The following is a 19,137-nucleotide window of genomic DNA, read 5'->3' on the forward strand; positions in this document are numbered from 1 at the left end:
GCGCTGGCCACGGAGCTCCCGCGAACACCGCAACCCCCGCCCGTCCCCCGCCTCCCTGGGAGCAGCCGTCGGAGCCCCCCTGCCCCTGGAGACGTCACCCACGTGGGCTTCCAGCGCCTTCTGCAGCCTCGCACAGCAGAAATAAAGATGGCGTGGCAATGAGTTCCACCGGTTACACGTTGTGTACAAGTTTTAATTAAAAGTTAAATAATTTAAGACATTTGTTTACAGGCAGCAGTGTCGGTTGCTCACGCTGTACATTGCATTTATTGGACATCAACAAGGAAAAACAACATTTGGCACAAGAATGCCAATTTTTTTATTATTATTATTATATTATTTTTGGACACATGAACACAAAATATCCCTGCAGGCTAAAAAAAAGAAAAAAAAAATACATTGCAAGTTGTACACGACCAGCATCTCACCGCAACATGGGGCTGCTAACCCGCCCAGGACAGCTCAGAAAGTACCTCGTATTGCTATAGACATACACCCAGTCCCCATTTAATAAAATACAATTTTAAACGTTACAAGTCTAACAATATAGAAACAAAAATTACATCAGGAGTCAAAAGGAACAAAAGCCAACATCTTACACTGAAGTTTCAGCCTCTAGACATAGAAATATGAAAGTGTCAATAGCAAGGTACAAGATCTGCAGGCGACGGCGCGGGATCTTCCCTCCGAAGCAGGAGGGAGAGACCTGGCAGCGGACAGCGCCGGCCCGACGCGCTCCCGACGCGCTCCCGACGCGCTCCCGACGCCGGCGACGAGGAGGAGGAGGAACGCAGCGCTGCTCCCTCGCTACTGAGCAAGCCCAATGCGGCCACGCGGCCCCGGGGGCGGCTGGGTGGGCTCTGCCGAGCGCTGGCTCGGCCCCGCGGCGCCCGTCCCCACCCGCCCAGTGAAGCTGCCGGCGCGGCCGGGCGACGACGCTCATGGCCGGGACGCGGCGTGGCACGCGCTCGCCGGAGCATCGCCGCCTCGGCGCGGCCACGGGCGCGGCGCTGAGCCGGGGTGCTGGCAGCACGGAGACAGAGGCCGGGCTCCGCGAACGGTCGAGAGGGGCTCACTGGCGGTTGCCAGAGCTCGCCGGGAGTTCAGCCGTTCACGAAGCACGCAGAACTGCTCGGAAAATGGGATTTCTGCTCTTTTTTTTTTTTTTTTTTATTCTTTTAAATGTCCACCATCCCCATCCCCAACTCTTTAAACTTTGCTACATTTAAAATCTTTCACACCACATAGCTAAACAGTGGCCGACAGGCTTTAGTTATTAAAAAAACAAACCCAACCCAAACCACGCTAGGAACTACACCCACAGAATGCACATCTCCCATTGATTGACACATGCATAACGACTCCGTCCAGACCGCCGACCCCGCCGCGGGCCCGCGCAGGACGGCGCTGCCGAGCGCCGGGGCTCCTCTCCCGCGGGGACAGCACCACGCCCTGGGCCGCGCTCCCACGCGGGAGGGAGGCGAGGGTCCGGCCCCGCGCCCAGGGCCCGGCGAGCCCGCGGCGAAGCGACCGGTCCAGCCCCAGGCGCACGCCGGAGAGGCTCTGCCCTCGCGCGGTCCGGGCCAGCGGCGCTGGGCACTGGACAGCTCACTCACTGGTGTAAAATTCAGTATTCCTTACGCACCCTCGATGAAACCAGCCACCTTCTCGCCTAGTGCACAAACTCAACGTAGCGATCTTTGATCCTACAGCCTCAAAAGGGCGCTCGGTTTCTTTGCAAGGTGCCAAAGTTCTCCGTGTGTTGGGTCAGTCAGAGTTCATCCTAAAAAGGGGGTTTTTGTATTCTCCCTGAACGAGTACTGAGAAAAGCAGCCATCTAGCTGAAGCAGCGGTCAGTCTCCCACCCACACGTCCTGATTTTATTACACAAGTGAGGTATTCTTTAAAAGAAAAATTAAAGAAACTAAAAATAATATCTTTTTTTCAATCTAAACCTGTCCCCAGTACGTGCTAGGGGCAGAGTTCGCTTCAGTCCCCTTTTCAACAGAAATGAAAAAGTTTAAAATTAAATTAATCAGACTTACTACTTGAAATAAGGTTCTAAAACCGTTTGAAGACCAAGTTCCGTGCACTCTGGTACAACTGAGAGAAACAGCATTTAGAAATGTAAACTTCGGTTTATTTACAAGCTCAAAGACTGAAGGAAACAGCGTTTCCTATTGCTGGATTTTTGAGGGGGCTGGTTCCTCCGCTCTGGCAGCGCAGCCAGCTCGGCAGCGAACCCCACGCGAGCGTCGGAGCCCAGGGCCGCCGTGGGGCGGCCCCCGCGTCGCTGCCGACGCAGCGGGGCTGGCCCGGCTCCGCTCCGGACCGAGCTTTTCATCTGCGCTCATCGGGGTGACGCTCGCAGGCATCCAGCCTTCGCGTACTCCGTTCGTGGGCTCCAGGAGCGCGCCCTGAAACCAAGCCCCTCCTCTATCACGAGCTGCAGCTGACAAAAGCCAAGAGGATGAAACCCCCCCCGGTTTCTCGGCGGGGACGGAATCGGAAGAGGAGACGAACGCCGGTCAAACGCGCTGCTGAGCGCGGCTGCGTGCGCAGCCCGCTTCCCGGGGGAAAACGGTTCCAAATGCTGGTACGGTCCTTAGGGGGCCTGTCACACGACTGAGACTGCGCGGCTGGCAAGCCTGTCCTACACGTAACACCCAGGTTCCAAGCTTATAAAAAATGTTCTAGACAGGACACCAACAGTGAATACAAAACAGTTAAAAATAATTCTTAAAAAAAGCATGGAAGTGTGTCTTTTCTACTCGGTTTCAGAAACTGCCAAATTTTGTGTTCAGAAAACGACACGAGAATGTTGGTTCAACTCATGCACAATCCTCAGCTAGAAAATTACGCTGTCAGGGGGGCTTAAAAAACAAACATTTATTGCCAAAGTTTAACCTTCTATGAGAAAAAAGTTTTAAAATCGCTTAGATTTATCAAACCACACAGCAGCATAAAGTGGGCACTTTTGTAAAAGTTTGCAAAATACCTAAAAGCTAATTTTTTTTTTTGTTTGTTTTTATCATTTTTAGCGGGGGAAGCGATGGTTCGGTACTCGTTACGATACCACGGCAGTATTATTTGTAACCGTTATAATTAACATCTACTGACAGGCATCACTACCCGGTTATATCACACATTCACAGAACAAGAACCACCGATCTGAACTCGCGGTATAGTGCAATTGCTTTGCAGCCGAAGTCTGCAGAGATTAAAAAGATAATTAGTAAAACTGACAAAAAACCGCAATACCTGTGAAAGTTATGTTTGTTAAAAGGCATTTACAGTAGTGAAGTCTAAAATCTCCATTAAAAAATCTATGGCCCCACACAAGAGAACGATTACACTGAACGGAGGAAAACGCTCTGCCGGGACCCGCACCCTCGCCAAGCAGTGCACGAAGACAGGGAACCAGTCGTCACGATAAACTAACGCGATGAGAAGAGAACTGAGAAACGACAGCTAGCAAAATATTCAATAGAAACCTTTCGTGCCAAGTCCTTTAAAAATTTCAGGATGATCGGCCTTTTGCGCTTTGAGGTAAAAATTCAGTCCAATGCGTCAGAAAAGAGAGTCTACGGATTTCGGTTACGGAAAACAACGAAACCAATGGCTCAGCTGCGTTGGTGCGTCAGACATTGCTGTGAAGTAGAGTCAGTGCGGCTGCTCAGCGCTGCCGGCAGCGGGCAGTCTGAAGCCAGCGGGGCCCTAGCTAGAGCAGCAGGCATTCGAGGCCTTTCAGGACTGCACGGGTGGTTGGGTTTGCCTCATCCTCCCGGCTGCTCTCAAGCAAAATACATCGTATGCTGCGTGTCGTGGTGGATCTGCACGGCCTTTGCCAGAGCCTGGGGGTCGCGGCCATTGCTCTGTCCTGACACATGGCTGCCTTCAGCACTGTGGAAACGCAGACACACACACAGAGAACCGTGAACAACTGGCCCCGGCAGCACCTAACTCCGGGCCGTTCCCTGGCTCCCCAGGCGGCGAGGCGCAGTTCCTTACCTGTCGTGATCCTTGTCCACAAGATGGTACCTGGCCCTAAAGGCTACCAGCCTGGCGTAGTACGCAGGAGCCGGAATAGAGACCGACCGCGTACACCGCACGTACGTGTGACACAGCTGGTAGGTCAGCAGCTGGAGTTCGTCTGCGGTGAAACAGTTGTCGTCCCACAAGACCTGGTAGTGGGAGGGCCGGCTGGTTCCCTGCGGAGAACAGACGAGCAGTCAGCTGGCCAGCATCGACAGAACCAGAGCTGGTACCTGACGGTGGCACCGCCCGCCGGGGCACGGAACGGATGCGACTGCAAGTCTGCCACGCTATAAACACACGCAACGTTACTCATCGGGACAGCGGCGAGGATCCAGTCCCAGAGCGGGAGCACAGCAGAGCTGAAACGTTACCTGAATTCCTGCGTGGCTACAGAGGTAAAAGTCAAATTCAGAAGGATGCGTGATCGTGCTGTCCACCGTAGTGCCTGCTGGTACGTTGCCGCTCTTACCCACCTATTGAGGAAATGTTATTATTAGCCCAGGGCTTTTTTTGGAAGTGACCCAAAACCACCTCCTCCCTATGGTAGGCTCTACTCAAAGCTGTTTGAGAATTTACTGCTCAGAAAGGTGGAAAAATATTAAGGTCATTTACACAGGAGGAACGAAAATGTTCTCTGAGAGTTCATTTTTAGAAACTTCACCAAATCCAACTGGTGTGTCATCAGAGAAAAATAAAATACTTGCCAGTAAAATTGCAGCGTGGGATCAAGCCTACACAAGCAATTCGGGATCTGAAAACGCAGGGTTTCTGAAGTAAATTCATTTCATACCCTTGTTTGCGCTCACACCCCAGAGATCCGTATTTTTCAAGCAAACCCAAGATCAAGAACTTCCCTAAAAATGGTTTCTTAGCTGGCTTGTGGGTTTGTGGCACTGGCAAATCTTACAGACGCATCTAGAGGCAGGACAGGCACCAGACTGCCCAGCCAGCTCGGTTCACATCAGGAATCCCAGACTGCAGCTCCTGCTACACCAGTACAGGGACACCCACTCCAGCGGGGGCTGGGAACAAGCTGTTCCACCTGACGGCTGGATCTGGGGCAGCAAGAACGGGGAGGAATCGGTTGTTGTGGTAGAGAGAGTCTGTTACTGCACAGAACTGCTACTGCTCCTACTGATCAGTTCAGTTTTAGTGGGCAAGATGGGTACCACCGCACTTCACCAAACACTCTACTTTCCCGCTGCCATCACCTCCTTCTTATGCAGTAAACATTACTTGCCCTTTCAGTTTTGTCAGCGCAGAACAGTCTGGTGTGATGCCTTTTCTGCACAACAATGTAGGTTATTCCTGGTCTGTAATCTTCTTCCAAACTAATACAGGCCTTCCGGATTGCGATCAGTTCTGGCCAAGCTACCTGGAAATAGAAGAGTTAACTCTTAGGAGCTGAGTTCAGTACGTATTATTTTCATTTTTTCCACGTACATATACCACTTCATAAGGAACGTCCAACAGGATAACTGTACGTTGTGCTCGGCCAGAAAAACTCAATGAAACTGTCAATTGTCCCCGTACCAAACACAATCCAGATAAATATATGTATTTTCAAGGGCCAAGCGCTTTTCACAAGCAACAAGACATCATCAGGCAATACCTGCTTCATCTGTCCTTCTGATACTCCCCCTCTGTAGTAAATGATCCTGGTGGGCTTGAAACGAGTGGATTTGTAGAACTGGATCAACAGCTCCCGCACCATGTTTGTCAGGTCCTGTATCACCTCCTGGCTGTAGAGCAGCTCCTGGGAGGTCTCCTGGCGGGAGGTCTGCACCCGCACCGTAGCACAGTACCGGCTCGGGTGGCCGTCCATGCTGCCCACCACCGCGGCGATGGAGGGCTTCTTGCCGTCCCCAGCGGGAGGGTGAGTGACATCTGCTCCCAGAAAGATCACTGGCTGCTGGAACACCGACGGCCTGTTTAATACCATTAAGGTTCATTAAATAACAACAACAATAACAATACAAAGAAGGGGGGTGAGGAAGGAAAAAAAAATGACAGCCGTGGAAGGTATATCCAAAGCCCTCCAGAGAACGGAAACCCTGGCAGAATCTTTAAGGGCAAAGTTCTCTGCCTCAAGCTCTTAAAGTCCAGAGAGAACAGAGCGTGAGAAGGACCAGAGCAACGGCAGACAAAGTTACAAGCATTTATCACAACTCGCTCTTCCTCCCTCCTCTTTCAGTCTGGAAGGAAATACAGCATGCTTAAGGAGGTGGCAAGAGAAGAAGGTAGACTGAGGGATCCCAGAGGCCGGAGAGAGAGACGTGGGAAAAAAAAAAGCCTTTGTGAGCTTGTTGTCACACAGACACACTGCTGGACGGCTCTGACGCCAGAGTCGCTCCTCGGCACAGGGCTCACTGGGCAGACTCTGTGTGCAGAAGCATCCTCTGTGTCACTGCAGACTGTGGCCATTTCTAGAGCACGCAGTACTTTGAAAGGCACCATTTCAGAGAACAAAACACATGACACTGTTTTGCTCGACAATCCAGACTTCAGGGAGAGCTTCAGGTTTAATCTCACCTTTGATGAGGTACAAGCACGTTGTTGATTCCTCCGAGCTTCGCATTGATCTTCAGACACAGGTTGGACAGCGTTTGCGGTGAGGTTTTCACCACGTTCTTCACCTGGACACACTGAGTGGCCATTCCGAGCAGAGTGTCACCAACCCGCTTGACTTCAGCTGTGACAGAAAAACAAGTCAGGGGTTCCACATCCCTGAACAGTCACCAGTTCAGTCTGCTTGCTCTTATTTTTTTGCGTTATTACAATTCAAATTCTTAAAAGTTCACTGACAAAGGCTCAGTTCGCTCTTTGGCAATACACAAGTACTCCAGTCAGGCCTGACAAACCCATCACCAAAACCCCCTTTTAAAAAGGAACACATTGCCTGCTCTGCCTCCTTCCTGCCGCTGAAGGGCACGGTAAGATGCCCACTTGCTGTACAACTAATTAACGCTCCACAGCCTCTTCTCCCTACCGTACACAGGCGTCTTTCCAGGTAGGATCACCACGATCAGCTGCAGGCCAACGTAAGTCAGTTTTAAGTGTTTAAACATGGGCTCCACGCTGTCTGCACCCTGGGCGTATTTACAGAAACAGGGCTGGCCCTGGATCGGCATCCCTGCGTCCTTCGAGATCTTGCGCAGCTGGTCCGTAAAACTCCTGTAAATGAAATACAGATGGATTCGTCCCGGCCTTTTCACTGGGTCTCACTTTGCCATTAATTTTATCAACATGATCTGAGCTATTTCAGCTATTTCACAGCACTTCCAGTTTGACACTACAGTAATTATTTTTCAGCAGTTCCATCACTATAAGAAACTCACTAATGGGATTCTAAGCCTGACCGAGGACATTTCAGAAGCTTCTGTTTCTTCATTTTAGACATCTTGGGGAAACAAACGCACATTTGAGTTGAACATTCTGAGGCAGATTCCCACGCTAATACTGACGCTCCGGTAGATTTTCACTCCTCCACCAAACCTATCTGAGCGTTACTGCAGCCATGACTTTTGCTGAGCATTTCAGTGGTTCACACAAGCTCTACCTTCAGGATTCTGTAGAATAACGCGAAGGACAGGGGAAAAAGTGTGGTGTATGCTGCCTGGGAGGCAGTGAAGGCTAAAAAAAAAATAGTTTAGGTTTGAGAATGAAAGACCATCATCAGTTATTTGTAAAAACAACAGAACGCAAGTGGAATGCAGCCTCCAGAGCAGGAAACCCAGCCTCAGCAGTAAGGGGATTCAGGCTTTTCCTAGCTGGCCAATTAGGTGATGAACTTTGTCACAGTCTCCTCCCAAACTGCAAATATTTAAGACATTGCAGAACTGTAATTTCCTCTTTTTACTATTAGATGCATTAAAATCCACTTATACTGCCTATCACCTTTCAGAAATGTGAGGAAAATAAATCTTGAGAAAGATATCCCACATAAATAGGAAAATACTTACTTTAGTAAGTCTTCCCTGCATTGTTTTTGAGGAGCAAAACACGCAACAGCCCAAACTTTAATCTCAATGCCAGCATAGAACTGTTTCCCTCTCATGTCCCACACACCTTGGTTTGGTGTGGCCACAGTCTTGTTCTAGGTAAAAACCAAAGGCAAATTAAAAACAAAACCCTGGCTTTGATTTGACTGGAGCCGAACAGCGCTCACACAAAGGAACCTTTATGAGAAGATATACGAAACACTTAACAAATTTAAGTAACCTCAGCACAAGGTATTTTACAAGGCACGGAAAACTCACCCTGCCTCCATACTGCAGCATTGGTGCTGGCAAAACTCTGCCTGTCAACTCCGTCATTTCGTTATGGACAACAATACCGAACTCCTTCAGATACGGGTCAGGTCCACCCACCATACTGTTACTTTTCACCTGGTGACAAAAAAAGTCTTTCTGTAGCTACAGCCAATGCTTCAGGCGGCTCTGTCCTCTCTGCCATGAACAGGCTTTCTATTTCAGAGGGTTTGTTTTAAAGAAGTCAGATTGTTTAACTTCTGCAGCTCTTGGTCATTCTGCTTACGGTTACACATGCTACACTGCTGCTGGAAGAGCCACAAGAAGTGACAAACGCAGACTGTTCAGCTGGCAAAAACACTTACTAGTCTGCTGATTTCCTCCTGTCGGTCCGGTGCAGATCTCGCCGTCGCTTTTATCATAGTCGACGTCTGATTGTCCGTCAGCTTCTTGATACATCTCTGGCCGGCCACTATGTTACACACCTGCACAGAGCGGCGAGAGGCGGCGTGACGCCGTCTGACAGAGGGCATACCGCAACGCAAGAGAAAGTTCGATCCTCACCTCGAGCGGTAAGTATGTGTGTTTCTGTTCCTGTCCTACTTGGAGGCAGGGAAGGTGAGGATATTTCAGCTGCAGACTGTACTTCTGCTTAAAATACTGAGCCACTGTGCACTCCATAGCCTGCCCATTTTCCAGCTGCAGGGGAAACCTATAAAGGACATTTGCTCTGGTTAGACTTCTTGAGATTTATTTTTTTTAAAGGAAAAAATGGTATGGAAAATCTATTCCAGACTAGAAATGCTGGAGACATTTATTTTCCTTAGCTACTGGATCTGTTCTTTATGAAAAGATGTTATAGACTATATACTGATTTTTTCATACCTATTTCAAAAATTGTAGCCTGTGATAACAATATTTAAAAGCCAGGATACAGCTTCAGTTTCCCTGTGTTGAAGGAAATAAAGCAGTGGTCTAAACCCACTCTATTCCTCTACTCAGCCACACAGCTGCCTCACCTCCAGAATCAACCAATCTTGCATAAACAACATACCTAGTATACCAAATAGGTTCTAGATTTTTTAAATTGTCAGAAAGTGCTTCTATACATACGTCTGATGACTGGCTGGTCGCCGAGTAACATTGCAAACTCGGTATTTTCTCTTCATCTGGCCACAATGGGTAACCTCTACTTTTAGACCTGAAAACCCAACACAAAAGTCGTCTAAATAAATTCAGGCTTAGGAGTCACCGTTGCAAAAGGTGAGGGCAAAAAGGAACAGGCCAGCTTCCCAAGCGCCCTGCAAATTTTCATTACAACGTAATGTCAGCAGGTTTCCAGCATTTTGTTGCAGCAGCTTAGAACGAGCCTTTACCTCTGATTTCTTTGGTAAACTTGACACGCTGGGAGTCCGTAAGAGGCTTGGTTTGTTCATTGATGTTCTGAATGTCCAAGACCTCGCACATGAACTCAATGATAGGCTGGGCACGATAGAAAGCAGTTGCTGACACTGAGGTAAAAAAAAGAGGGCATTTAATTTAGCAGCAGTGAGAATGCTGTTACATTAGCGAGACAGAATTTCATCCGTACCATCAATGTTGAGCATCATGTTCCACATGGCAGGCCTGACCGACTGGTGGAAGCCGAACCAGACCTCCCTGCCGCCTCCCAGGGGGTGGTAGTAACCTTCGGGGGGGGAGAAGAAGGAGCGACCCACAGGAGTGTACCTAAAAAAAAGAAAATGACTACTTTGATCACTCCTTTCTGATACTCCTTTTTACATTCATGCTTATAATGTTTAAAACACATTTCTGCAGTACTTTAGAACTGCTGGAGTGAACTTACGGCAAGCATACGAAGCCTCTACCCGCAGGCAGTGCCGCTGGACAGGCTACAGCAAACTGCCATTAGAAACGTGACCAGCAGATACAAGTCCCGACTTCAGATCGGATTTCCCTACTCGAGCGCAAATTTGTAAGGCAGGCGTTGAATTACACAACTGCACCCCTCATCCCTCAGAGTGTAACAGCAGTAGAATAGCAGCAAGTAGTAACTAATACAAACGTTACGACAGGTACAAGATGCAGCCAGACAGGAAGGCTCCGACAGCACCCACCGCATGGAGGGAAGGTGCCGCGTGATGACGTCAAGCGCCTGGACAGAATCCTCCGGAACTTCGTTCAAGTGCCCTGCCAGAGCCTCCAGCAGCAGCTGCAGGCTGACGACGGACACCCACTGAATGGAGACCTTAAACGTCTGGTCCTTCCCCTCTCCTGGAAGCGTCACCTCCATGTCCACCTGCCACGGGCAGAACAGAACGAAGCACAAGCTTTTGTTACGGACTGCAGACGATCACAGCACTAAGCAGTGGTACGTTTTTCTCCTAGGTATCTTTTGAATCTGTATTTTTGACAATTAAGTTTGTGTAATCCTCTTTAAATATTACAATTGGTTTCCTTAGGATTCTGAAAGCTTGTAATTTATTCACCTGAGAAACTGCAGTGAGGTATCTTTAAGTGTAAATTTGTAAATTTTAAGTAGTAATTAGTATGGTGACATCAAAGCTCTGCAGAACTGTGAGGCTTTTTTTTTTTTTTTTTAGTCAGCCAGTTAATAGCAAGATGTCTCGTGAACCAAAGCGGAAGGCAAAAAAAACCCAATCCTTTTGGTCAAAAAGACAACTCACTGGGAAACACAGATCTGAGAGTTCCAGCACAGCACTTCAGATCACGGCAGGGGGTCGGGCTAGCTGACCTCTCAAGGTCCGTTCCAACCCAAACTATTCTGTGAGTCCATGACGATCTCACACACCATCAGCCCGAAGCACAAACGTGAACTCCTTTCAGCATTCCTCGCGGCACTGTGCCAGCAATAACCAGATCCCCGGGGAGAAGAGTGGACGGGGGTTAAGTTTTGTATCGGGACTGGTCAGCACCGGCCGCAGTCTGTTAGCGCCGGTGTGCTGGCGAGCAGGGCCGCGAACACGCGGGGCCCGCGCAGCTGATCCAGCTGTGGACGCTGCTTGTGCCACACGATCTGCTGGAACGGGAGGAGGTAACTCAACAGTGCAGCCAAACCAAAACAGCGTATTTGTCATCTGCGACTGCTTTATCGTTTAGCAACAGAACACGGGTTAGAACAGAGAAAAAGGAAGTTTCTATCAGGGTGGGGGAAAGAAAAAATCTACTTGGAGCTGAAAGAGCACAGCATACTAACTGACACTATCACTGACAAATTCTCAACTAAGAGCTGGGAATTAGAAACGTGGAGAAGCCAAACTTCAGTAAAACACCAGTAAGTTCCTAGAGATCCCTGACTGGCACTGCCTGTCATTTCCAAGACTCGACTAACACCTGTGGCACCATTTTGGGTTGATGTCAACAAAAGAACACTTTTCAAACGACACTGTAAGAGTTTGCCCACAAAACCTGAAAACTGCTTATAGTAACACTTACTCTGTCCCGGCCAATAGGTAACGGGTGTGCAGTGTACATGTTCCGCTTCCCATCGTACCCAGGCTGCCGGTCACCAAATATCTGCATCTTGAAGTGCCTCACCATAGTGTCCACCACCTCTCTGCAGAGGGATTTATCGAGTTAGGTTGAAGAACAGGAAATCCGGCAACGGTCTTACACAGGTTAAAATCCCTTTTTTCAGCAAGGTACGAAAACCACAATGCACTAGAGTATATGAATGTCAACACCAGGAGCTTTAGGAGTCACCTCCAGGTTCTGAGATCTGAGTTTCACCACACAGGTGTCTACACGCCAGGCAGGGATCTGCACTGTCGGCAGAGACACGGTCACAACCGGCAGCGGAATCTGGAGAGCTGTTCGCACACAGAAGCAAATACAAGCATCTGCCTGGGGCGAGCAGGGTGCTCTGTGGATTGATTCTACCGACAAAGCATCGACGTGTGGACCCTCAAACGCTGGTGTCAATCTGCAAGCCGAATTCCCTCCCCGCAGCTGCTAACACACGGTTGTATAACAGACTGCGGAACAATTAGCAGGGACATTCACTTGTAGGCTGTAAAATAACACCAGCTGTAGTTCAACGCTTAGTGCCTTTCCTAGAGCCTTCCAGGTCACAGGCCAATCGCAAAACATCTTAATAAAAATAAGGCAACTATTTTATTACAGTTCACTGAAAAGCAACCGCTAACCCTAGTACAAACATAAACTGGCCTTTACCAGAGGGAGAATTTCTAGGATGTAGAGTTTTCTTAAACTAAGGCATGTACACTTTTTAATTTTTTTTATTAAACCACTCGTACCTGTTCACTCTTCGGGGGCGTTTTTCTGGTTTGATATCTACATCATAGTGATAAACATCGATCTTGGGGATCTGGACCTGAAAGTGATTGGCCAGGAGGCGGATGGGTTTCCCAACAGTTCCCAGGCCTGGGCGACGGGGGGGCTGGAAAAGGCTTGCCGGGGGCCCTAGGGAATGCAACAAATACGTATGAGATGGAATTGAGCATTCAGTGCAATATCCTTTCAGGCTTTAGCTGACATTCAGACAGGGCAGAAAGAAATCTTCCGCAGCTTTCTGAGGCTGCACACGGTGGTGTTCCAAGTGGCTCAGCCTTCCAGCTGCCCGGAACTTCCAGGTAAAAAGCATGTTCCCCGAACCATACACAGGTTAGTGCCATCATTCATCCTCAAAATTTTACAGAATCACAGAATCACAGAATAGTAGGGGTTGGAAGGGACCTCTGTGGGTCATCTAGTCCAACCCCCCTGCCGAAGCAGGGTCACCTACAGCAGGCTGCACAGGACCTTGTCCAGGCGGGTCTTGAATATCTCCAGAGAAGGAGACTCCACAGCCTCCCTGGGCAGCCTGTTCCAGTGCTCCGTCACCCTCAGAGGGAAGAAGTTCTTCCTCATGTTCAGACGGAACTTCCTGTGCCTCACTTTGTGCCCATTGCCCCTTGTCCTGTCACTGGGCACCACTGAAAAGAGCTTGGCCCCATCCTCCTGACACCCACCCTTCAGATATTTGTAGGCATTTATAAGGTCCCCTCGCAGCCTTCTCTTCTTCAGGCTGAACAAGCCCAGTGATGTTTATTCATGACCGTGGTTATGGACTTCACAGAGCTCCGAGATGGAACGCAACCATTTACATACCATGTATTTTTATGTATTGTAAAGATAAATATATCCCTACCACCATTTCTGGAGCTAGCCAATAGCCACACCAGCCGCATTTTTCCATTGTTTTCACTATAGGTTTAAAGTTTAGATGTGAATGGTTGTCACTCTCGGCACACTTTGGACATACATCCCCAATTTTTATCTGAAAATTGCTACTATCTGGAAATGGGTAAGGGATATTATTATTCAAACTAAATTAAAAACATATTCCCATACTGGATCTAAGCTAAAACAGTTTTGTCATTTCCTTTACATCATGAATGCATCGTTTTTGTTAATAGTGAAATGCTTTTCCCCTAGAGCACAATTTCAGCCAATTTAAAATTCCAACACAAAGAAAGGAGTGAGGAAAGCTTTAGGCTTTCTTCTAAAAAGACGAGCAAGGGAGAAAGCATGAAGACAGGTACAGACTCCTAACAGACGTGGGGAAGAGAACTCCTCTGGACAAAACCAAGAGCTTCAGGAACAGTTCTAAGGTACTAGAGGCTTCGAAAAGTATTCACACAAGCCAGTCACTAGTTAAGTCTTTGGTTAACTTCCTCAAAGAGCTAAGATCTGAGATACCATCTTAACAAGATTAAACAGACTTTCTTTAAAACCTGTCGCAGCCTCAGCTGACACTGCACATAATGCAAACTGAAATAGTATGTTTTCATGGGTTTTGTCTGTATCTGCCAGTGCTTTGTGTGATCAAAGCTTCTTCCCTCTGTTGCAGAGTAGCAAAGGAGAGGGGGAAAAAAAGTATTACAACACGAGAATGCAATAATATACCAATCCTAAAACTCTGGGCAAATTCAGTATCGTAAGACTGTGTCAACCTGCCGGTACCCATCTAAGTCACAGGCACACAGTTCGTACCAGGAGGGAAGAGAGGTAGGCAAGCCGTGGGTGGACAGAACTCCTGTTTGGGGACACTTCAGGGCGCAGCAGTAAACTTTAACACAACCATAAACTAAACCCAGGACAAATCCAACAAGCCTTCTACGCTGGGTTTATAAGCCATCCAATGGCTACTGCCTTACCAGTTAGAATTACCGCTCTGAGGACACGAACCCCAAAATATTTTTAAGCAGAAGCAATACTTAGAGTGTGTAGGCAGCTGTAGCCCACCGGACACGTCGGCTCCCCAGCGCTGCGGTGGCAGGGTGGCTGCCGGGGCCACAGCCTGCCCACGCGACGCAGCGCTGGCTCTGCACCCGCCTGGCTAATTGCGATCTGTCCAGGAGGAGCTCGCGAGGACAGAGTTAAACCGGTTGGGGGGTACAGTTAGTACTGTAAAAAACAACAGCTGTCTTGACGAGAGTGAATCATCAAGGGCAATCAACGTTTGCTGTGCTTATTTGGATACTAGAGAGATGATCCATTAATCCAACGCTAATTAGTCTGAAGTAAGTGCAGGCATTGACCTCCTGCAAGAGATTAAATGACAACTATATTTACCCATTTTCCTCCCTTGGTATTGACAAGTTCTGTAAACAGGCAAGGCAATGCTGACCTCAGTCCATTTTGATCAAAGGAGACAGAACTTACATCTTCTCTTTCCTGAAGTTATTTCTCACAGGACTCCAGAGAACCAGCCAAGAGCTGCCTTCCCACTTGCAGCCAGGCTGCTGTGCGATTCACACTTACTTTATCAGGATTTTTACCTGATCAGCCTGACTAGGGTTACGTGTTCTGTTAGCCTCTTAATTTCTTCTGCCCTGCATCGCTCCAGCACCCCCAGCTAAGTTACTTCCGACAGGAAGCAGTTTCGCAAAGCTAAAAGAGGATCTGCTTCTGCAGCTGGAACTCAGAGAGGACACGCTCCCTCACACCGACGCACCGCAGACCCTCCGAGTCAGCCCCCTGCAATCTTCAAACCTGGACTCCTCTGGAATCGCACCTTTCTGTCACTGAACATTTCCTATCGCACCAAAATTAACGCTACTTCCATTACACCAATAGTTTGAACGGGACCCTGACGGATGAGCTGCGCAGACCGCTGAGGTCCAGAAATGCGTCCTGCAGACATCTGACAGAGGAATAATCATGGAACGAGGCCCAAGGAGGAAAGCGCCACACGCAAAATGCCACCGGTGCTGACCCAAAGTCAGTTAACAACGTTAACAACGAGGCCTGCGTTTTCAGGAAGTGCCGCTGTGGACTCCGCACCACGGCTCAGTGTCAAAACCACGCTCCGTCCCGCACAGGCAGCAGGACTCCGCGCAGGGAGCCCGTTACCGCGCGGATCCGGAGAGCCCCGGGGCCCTCCCCACCCCCGGCCCCGCCGCACCCGAGGCCGCGTCCCGCGGGGTCCGGGCGGGGAAGCCGCCGCCAGCCCGGCAGACAGCTCCCGGGGCGGCCGGGGCCTCGCCAAGTCCGGGGCCCGCCGGCTGCCGAGCCCGCTCGCCTGTCAGCCCGCCGCCGGAGGCCTGCTGCGGGGCTCCCCGCCGCCCCGGGCCCGGCCTGCGGCACGCACCGCCCCGCACCGCCCGCCCCAGGCCGCGGCGGCTGCCGGCCCGGCCCGCGGCCTCCTCCCCCCCCGCTGACACGGCCCGCCGGGCCCGCGCCTGACAGCGCCGGCGCTGACCGCCCCCCGCCAGGCCGCCCCCGCCGCGCCGCGCCCCCGCCGCTCTCACCGGGTCCCAGCGCTTCCATGGCGGCGGCGGCGGCCTCGCTGCGGTCCCCCCCGGCCCCGCCGCCCGCCCCGGGCCCCGCCGCCGGCCCCGCCGCCGCCGCGTAGCGCTTGATCTCGGGAATGTTGGCTGCGGGGTGGGGGCCCGGCGCGGGAACGGGGGCGGCGGCGGGGCGCGGGGGGGACGAGGAGGAGGAGGGCGGGGGGGGGGCCGCGGCGGGGAGCGCTCCCCGGGCTCCGCTTCCCCGCGCGGCGGCGCGAACAATCCCCCCGCTGCGCCGCCGAGCCCGCGCGCGCCCCCGCCGCCGCCAGCACGCGCCGCCTCCCCCCGCGCGAGGAGGAGGAGGAGGAGGAGGAGGAAGAGGCCACTCCACGCTGCCCGGCGCCGCCGGCTCGCGCACGCGCGCCGCCTCCTGCCGGCGGGGGCGCGCACGCCGCCCGCACCCTTTCGACGCCGGCGCGGCCCCGCGGCGGCAACAGGTGACGGCGGCGGCGGCTTCCCGCGCGCGGCCCCGCCCCTCGCCTCAGGGAGCCGCCTCGCCGGGGGGGGGGGGGCAGGGGGGGCTGCTCCGCCACAGCCGCGCCGCTGCGGCTCCCGCCCGGCCCCGAAGCGGGGAGCCGGCCCGGGCTCATTAGTGACATTAATTAGCTCCCCGTGCCCGCTGAGCCGCCCTCGGGCGATTTAAACCACCCGAAACCCCCGCGGTCGTAGACGTCGGGCGAGCCCCGGGCGCCTCAGGGCGGCCCGGCCCGCCTCACCTCAGCGGGGCTGGCGGCGGGTGCGGGACAGCGGCCCTGGGCCCCGCCCGGAGAGCATCCCCGGGCCGCTTTCAGCTGGAACCGGCGGGGGAGCGGGCCCACCGGGAAGGAAGGCGGCTGCCGGAGAGGCAGCGTTTGGGCCCAGTACCCGCAGTGAGGGGGCGACTTGCTCCCCGCTCCTCAGCGGCTCGGCTCTCCGCTGCTCCCGCACACCCCCGGGTTCTGTCCAGCCAGTTCGCAGCTGGCTCACACGCAGGTCGGAAGCCAAAGCACTTCATAAATAATAAATGCCAAGTCCATTTTATTTGCCTTCTCCCACCTGCAGGGTTGATATTTTCCAAGGTGAAACATCAAAACCCTATTTTAAAGTGAAATGAGGTTCTCACACAATCGCCTGACACCAGTTGACGCTCAAGGGAAACACCGGTTTTACAAGAGCAGTAACCAACCCCCGTGACATCCGGCAACATCTCCACGCCATTATTCAGCATAGCTCCGTGTAAAAAACCCTCTACGCAGAGCCACACACAGAGTACTTGGAAAAAAACCAAGATGCAATCTCCACCCCAAGAAACCTGCAAAACAAAGGCTCGGTGCTGTAAGGGTGCTGAGTACGACAACTCAAGCCTATTCTTCATGCATTATAAATTCAAAAAAGTCAGGAAAGCAATTAAGTTGATAAACATTACGTACGCGTTGAGGCATCCTGACTGCCACAGTGGCCAGCACCTTCTTCCTGTACGTTAGCCCTGCCTCCTGCTGCAAACAGCTGCAGGTTTCCAGCGGCGAGACCCAGTCTGGTTCCGACAGACAGCAGTCACGACAGGCTCCATTCTAAGGATCCGCTCTGGAACACCTCACCTGCCAGAAGCTGTGGAAGGAGTATGTTATTTAGTAAAAAAACAGACTAATAAACTAGCTTTAATTAAAAAAAAAAATCAATGTTTTAATATTGTATTTTATCCAGTGCTAAAAAAAAAAGTGTGAATTCAGTTTAGAACTTCCTTCATGGCAAACGCTGACCAAGAGTTACCGGCTCTGTGAGACCGCCTTGGTGTGCCAGCTCCGAGTAACAGGACTCGGGGTCAGAAATAACCCAACACGGCAGGTAGCTCATCTTCTTGCCACCTTTTTCTTCCAAGCTGACTCTCCAAACCATTCCTACCATAGCAATGTGATTACAGCCTTGAGGAAGTACAATAAACTGTTTGCTAGTATTTCTTTTTTTTCCTGGCAGACTACCCAGAAAGATCCCCAGACTCCAGGAATTGCCCGGGCGATGGCACCACCCTTTCTGCACTGTCAGCAGCCAGGGAACAGCCCCGGGAAGCACAGGGCTGCGCAGTTACTGCTTCTTCAGCAAGGAGCTCTGCAGAAAAAGGACAGGCAAATGCTAGCTGAGTAGGTCTAGTTTACCATTGCACAACAGTCTACAATCTCCAAGGTTTTATTTGTTCGCAAAAGTGAGTACCTTTTTTAAAAGCAGGTAATTTTGTTTGTTGCTAAAACTGAGGACTGTTTTTTCTCTTCTTTCCCTGACTTTATCCAGTAGGTGAGAGACAGTGTCTTAATTACACAGACTAATGGTGTTTCCGTAGAGACAGCTTCTGTCCCCCCAACATTAAGTAGTAATTATTAAATTACTGTAGCTCCTGTCACAGCTACAGGTTCTGGGGAAGCAAAGCAGAGGTGACGCACACCCCGCAGCCACTGACAGCAGACCAAAGCGTTCCGTTTTCCCTCACCTTCCCACAGGCCAGCAGCAGCCTCTCGAGCACCAGGGCCGAGCTCAGCCCGCCATCCCTCCCCTCCTCGGCAGCGCTGGGGCCCTGCGTGCTGCGGGCGCGGTGGCGTTGCGTGGCGGCAGCTCTCCCTACGGAGCGGCCGCAGAGAAGCCAGGCGCCAGGCTGCTCCCTCCTCGGGCCCGCCCGTACTCACCGCTCCCGACCGCGGTCCCACTGCCGAACGCCCGCAGGTGCCCGGGAGCCGGTCCGCGGCCTCCGCGGGTGAGGCAGCACCAGGCGCGGACGGCAGCTCCCAGCGGCTCCGGAGGCCGGGCCGGGCCGCGCTCACCGCTGAGCCCCCTCAGTGACACGGCCCAGCCCGGCCCGGCCCGGCCCGAGAGCGGGGGGCCCGCCGGACCGCAGGGGGCCGTGCGCGCAGAGCCCCGAGGCACCCCCGCAGGCCGGCGCCGCGCCGGGGGGGCTGCGCTCCCCTGCTCCCGCCGGCCGGGGCCCGCCGCAGGCCCCAGCCCGCCCCCGGCCCTCACAGCCGTCCGCCGCGGCGGGACACATCGCCTCACCGAGCGCCGCCGCGGGG

General features: G+C 51.9%; 1 protein-coding gene across 2 annotated transcripts; it reads right to left on the bottom strand.

Annotated features, from left to right (window-relative positions):
• Window positions 1–240: 240 nt before the first annotated feature.
• On the bottom strand, window positions 241–17,625 carry AGO4 (argonaute RISC component 4). Of its 2 annotated transcripts, none has more exons than XM_075437731.1 (18): window positions 17,512–17,625; window positions 12,566–12,731; window positions 11,745–11,865; window positions 10,406–10,587; window positions 9,880–10,016; window positions 9,665–9,799; window positions 9,402–9,489; window positions 8,853–9,000; window positions 8,654–8,773; window positions 8,298–8,426; window positions 8,001–8,134; window positions 7,028–7,212; window positions 6,571–6,730; window positions 5,651–5,966; window positions 5,279–5,413; window positions 4,410–4,511; window positions 4,012–4,211; window positions 241–3,903 (listed from the first exon to the last, which is right to left on the bottom strand). In XM_075437731.1, exons 3-18 carry the CDS (start codon window positions 11,847–11,849, stop codon window positions 3,795–3,797), a joined length of 2,385 nt encoding a protein of 794 aa, XP_075293846.1. In that variant the 5' UTR covers window positions 11,850–11,865; window positions 12,566–12,731; window positions 17,512–17,625; the 3' UTR covers window positions 241–3,794. The 2 variants fall into 2 exon arrangements, with proteins under 2 accessions (XP_075293846.1, XP_075293845.1); XM_075437730.1 differs by lacking the exon at window positions 17,512–17,625 and adding an exon at window positions 16,064–16,161.
• Window positions 17,626–19,137: the final 1,512 nt, after the last annotated feature.

Source organism: Opisthocomus hoazin, chromosome 17 (assembly GCF_030867145.1).
Source record: "Opisthocomus hoazin isolate bOpiHoa1 chromosome 17, bOpiHoa1.hap1, whole genome shotgun sequence".
In the NCBI taxonomy this organism is placed as follows: domain Eukaryota; kingdom Metazoa; phylum Chordata; class Aves; order Opisthocomiformes; family Opisthocomidae; genus Opisthocomus; species Opisthocomus hoazin.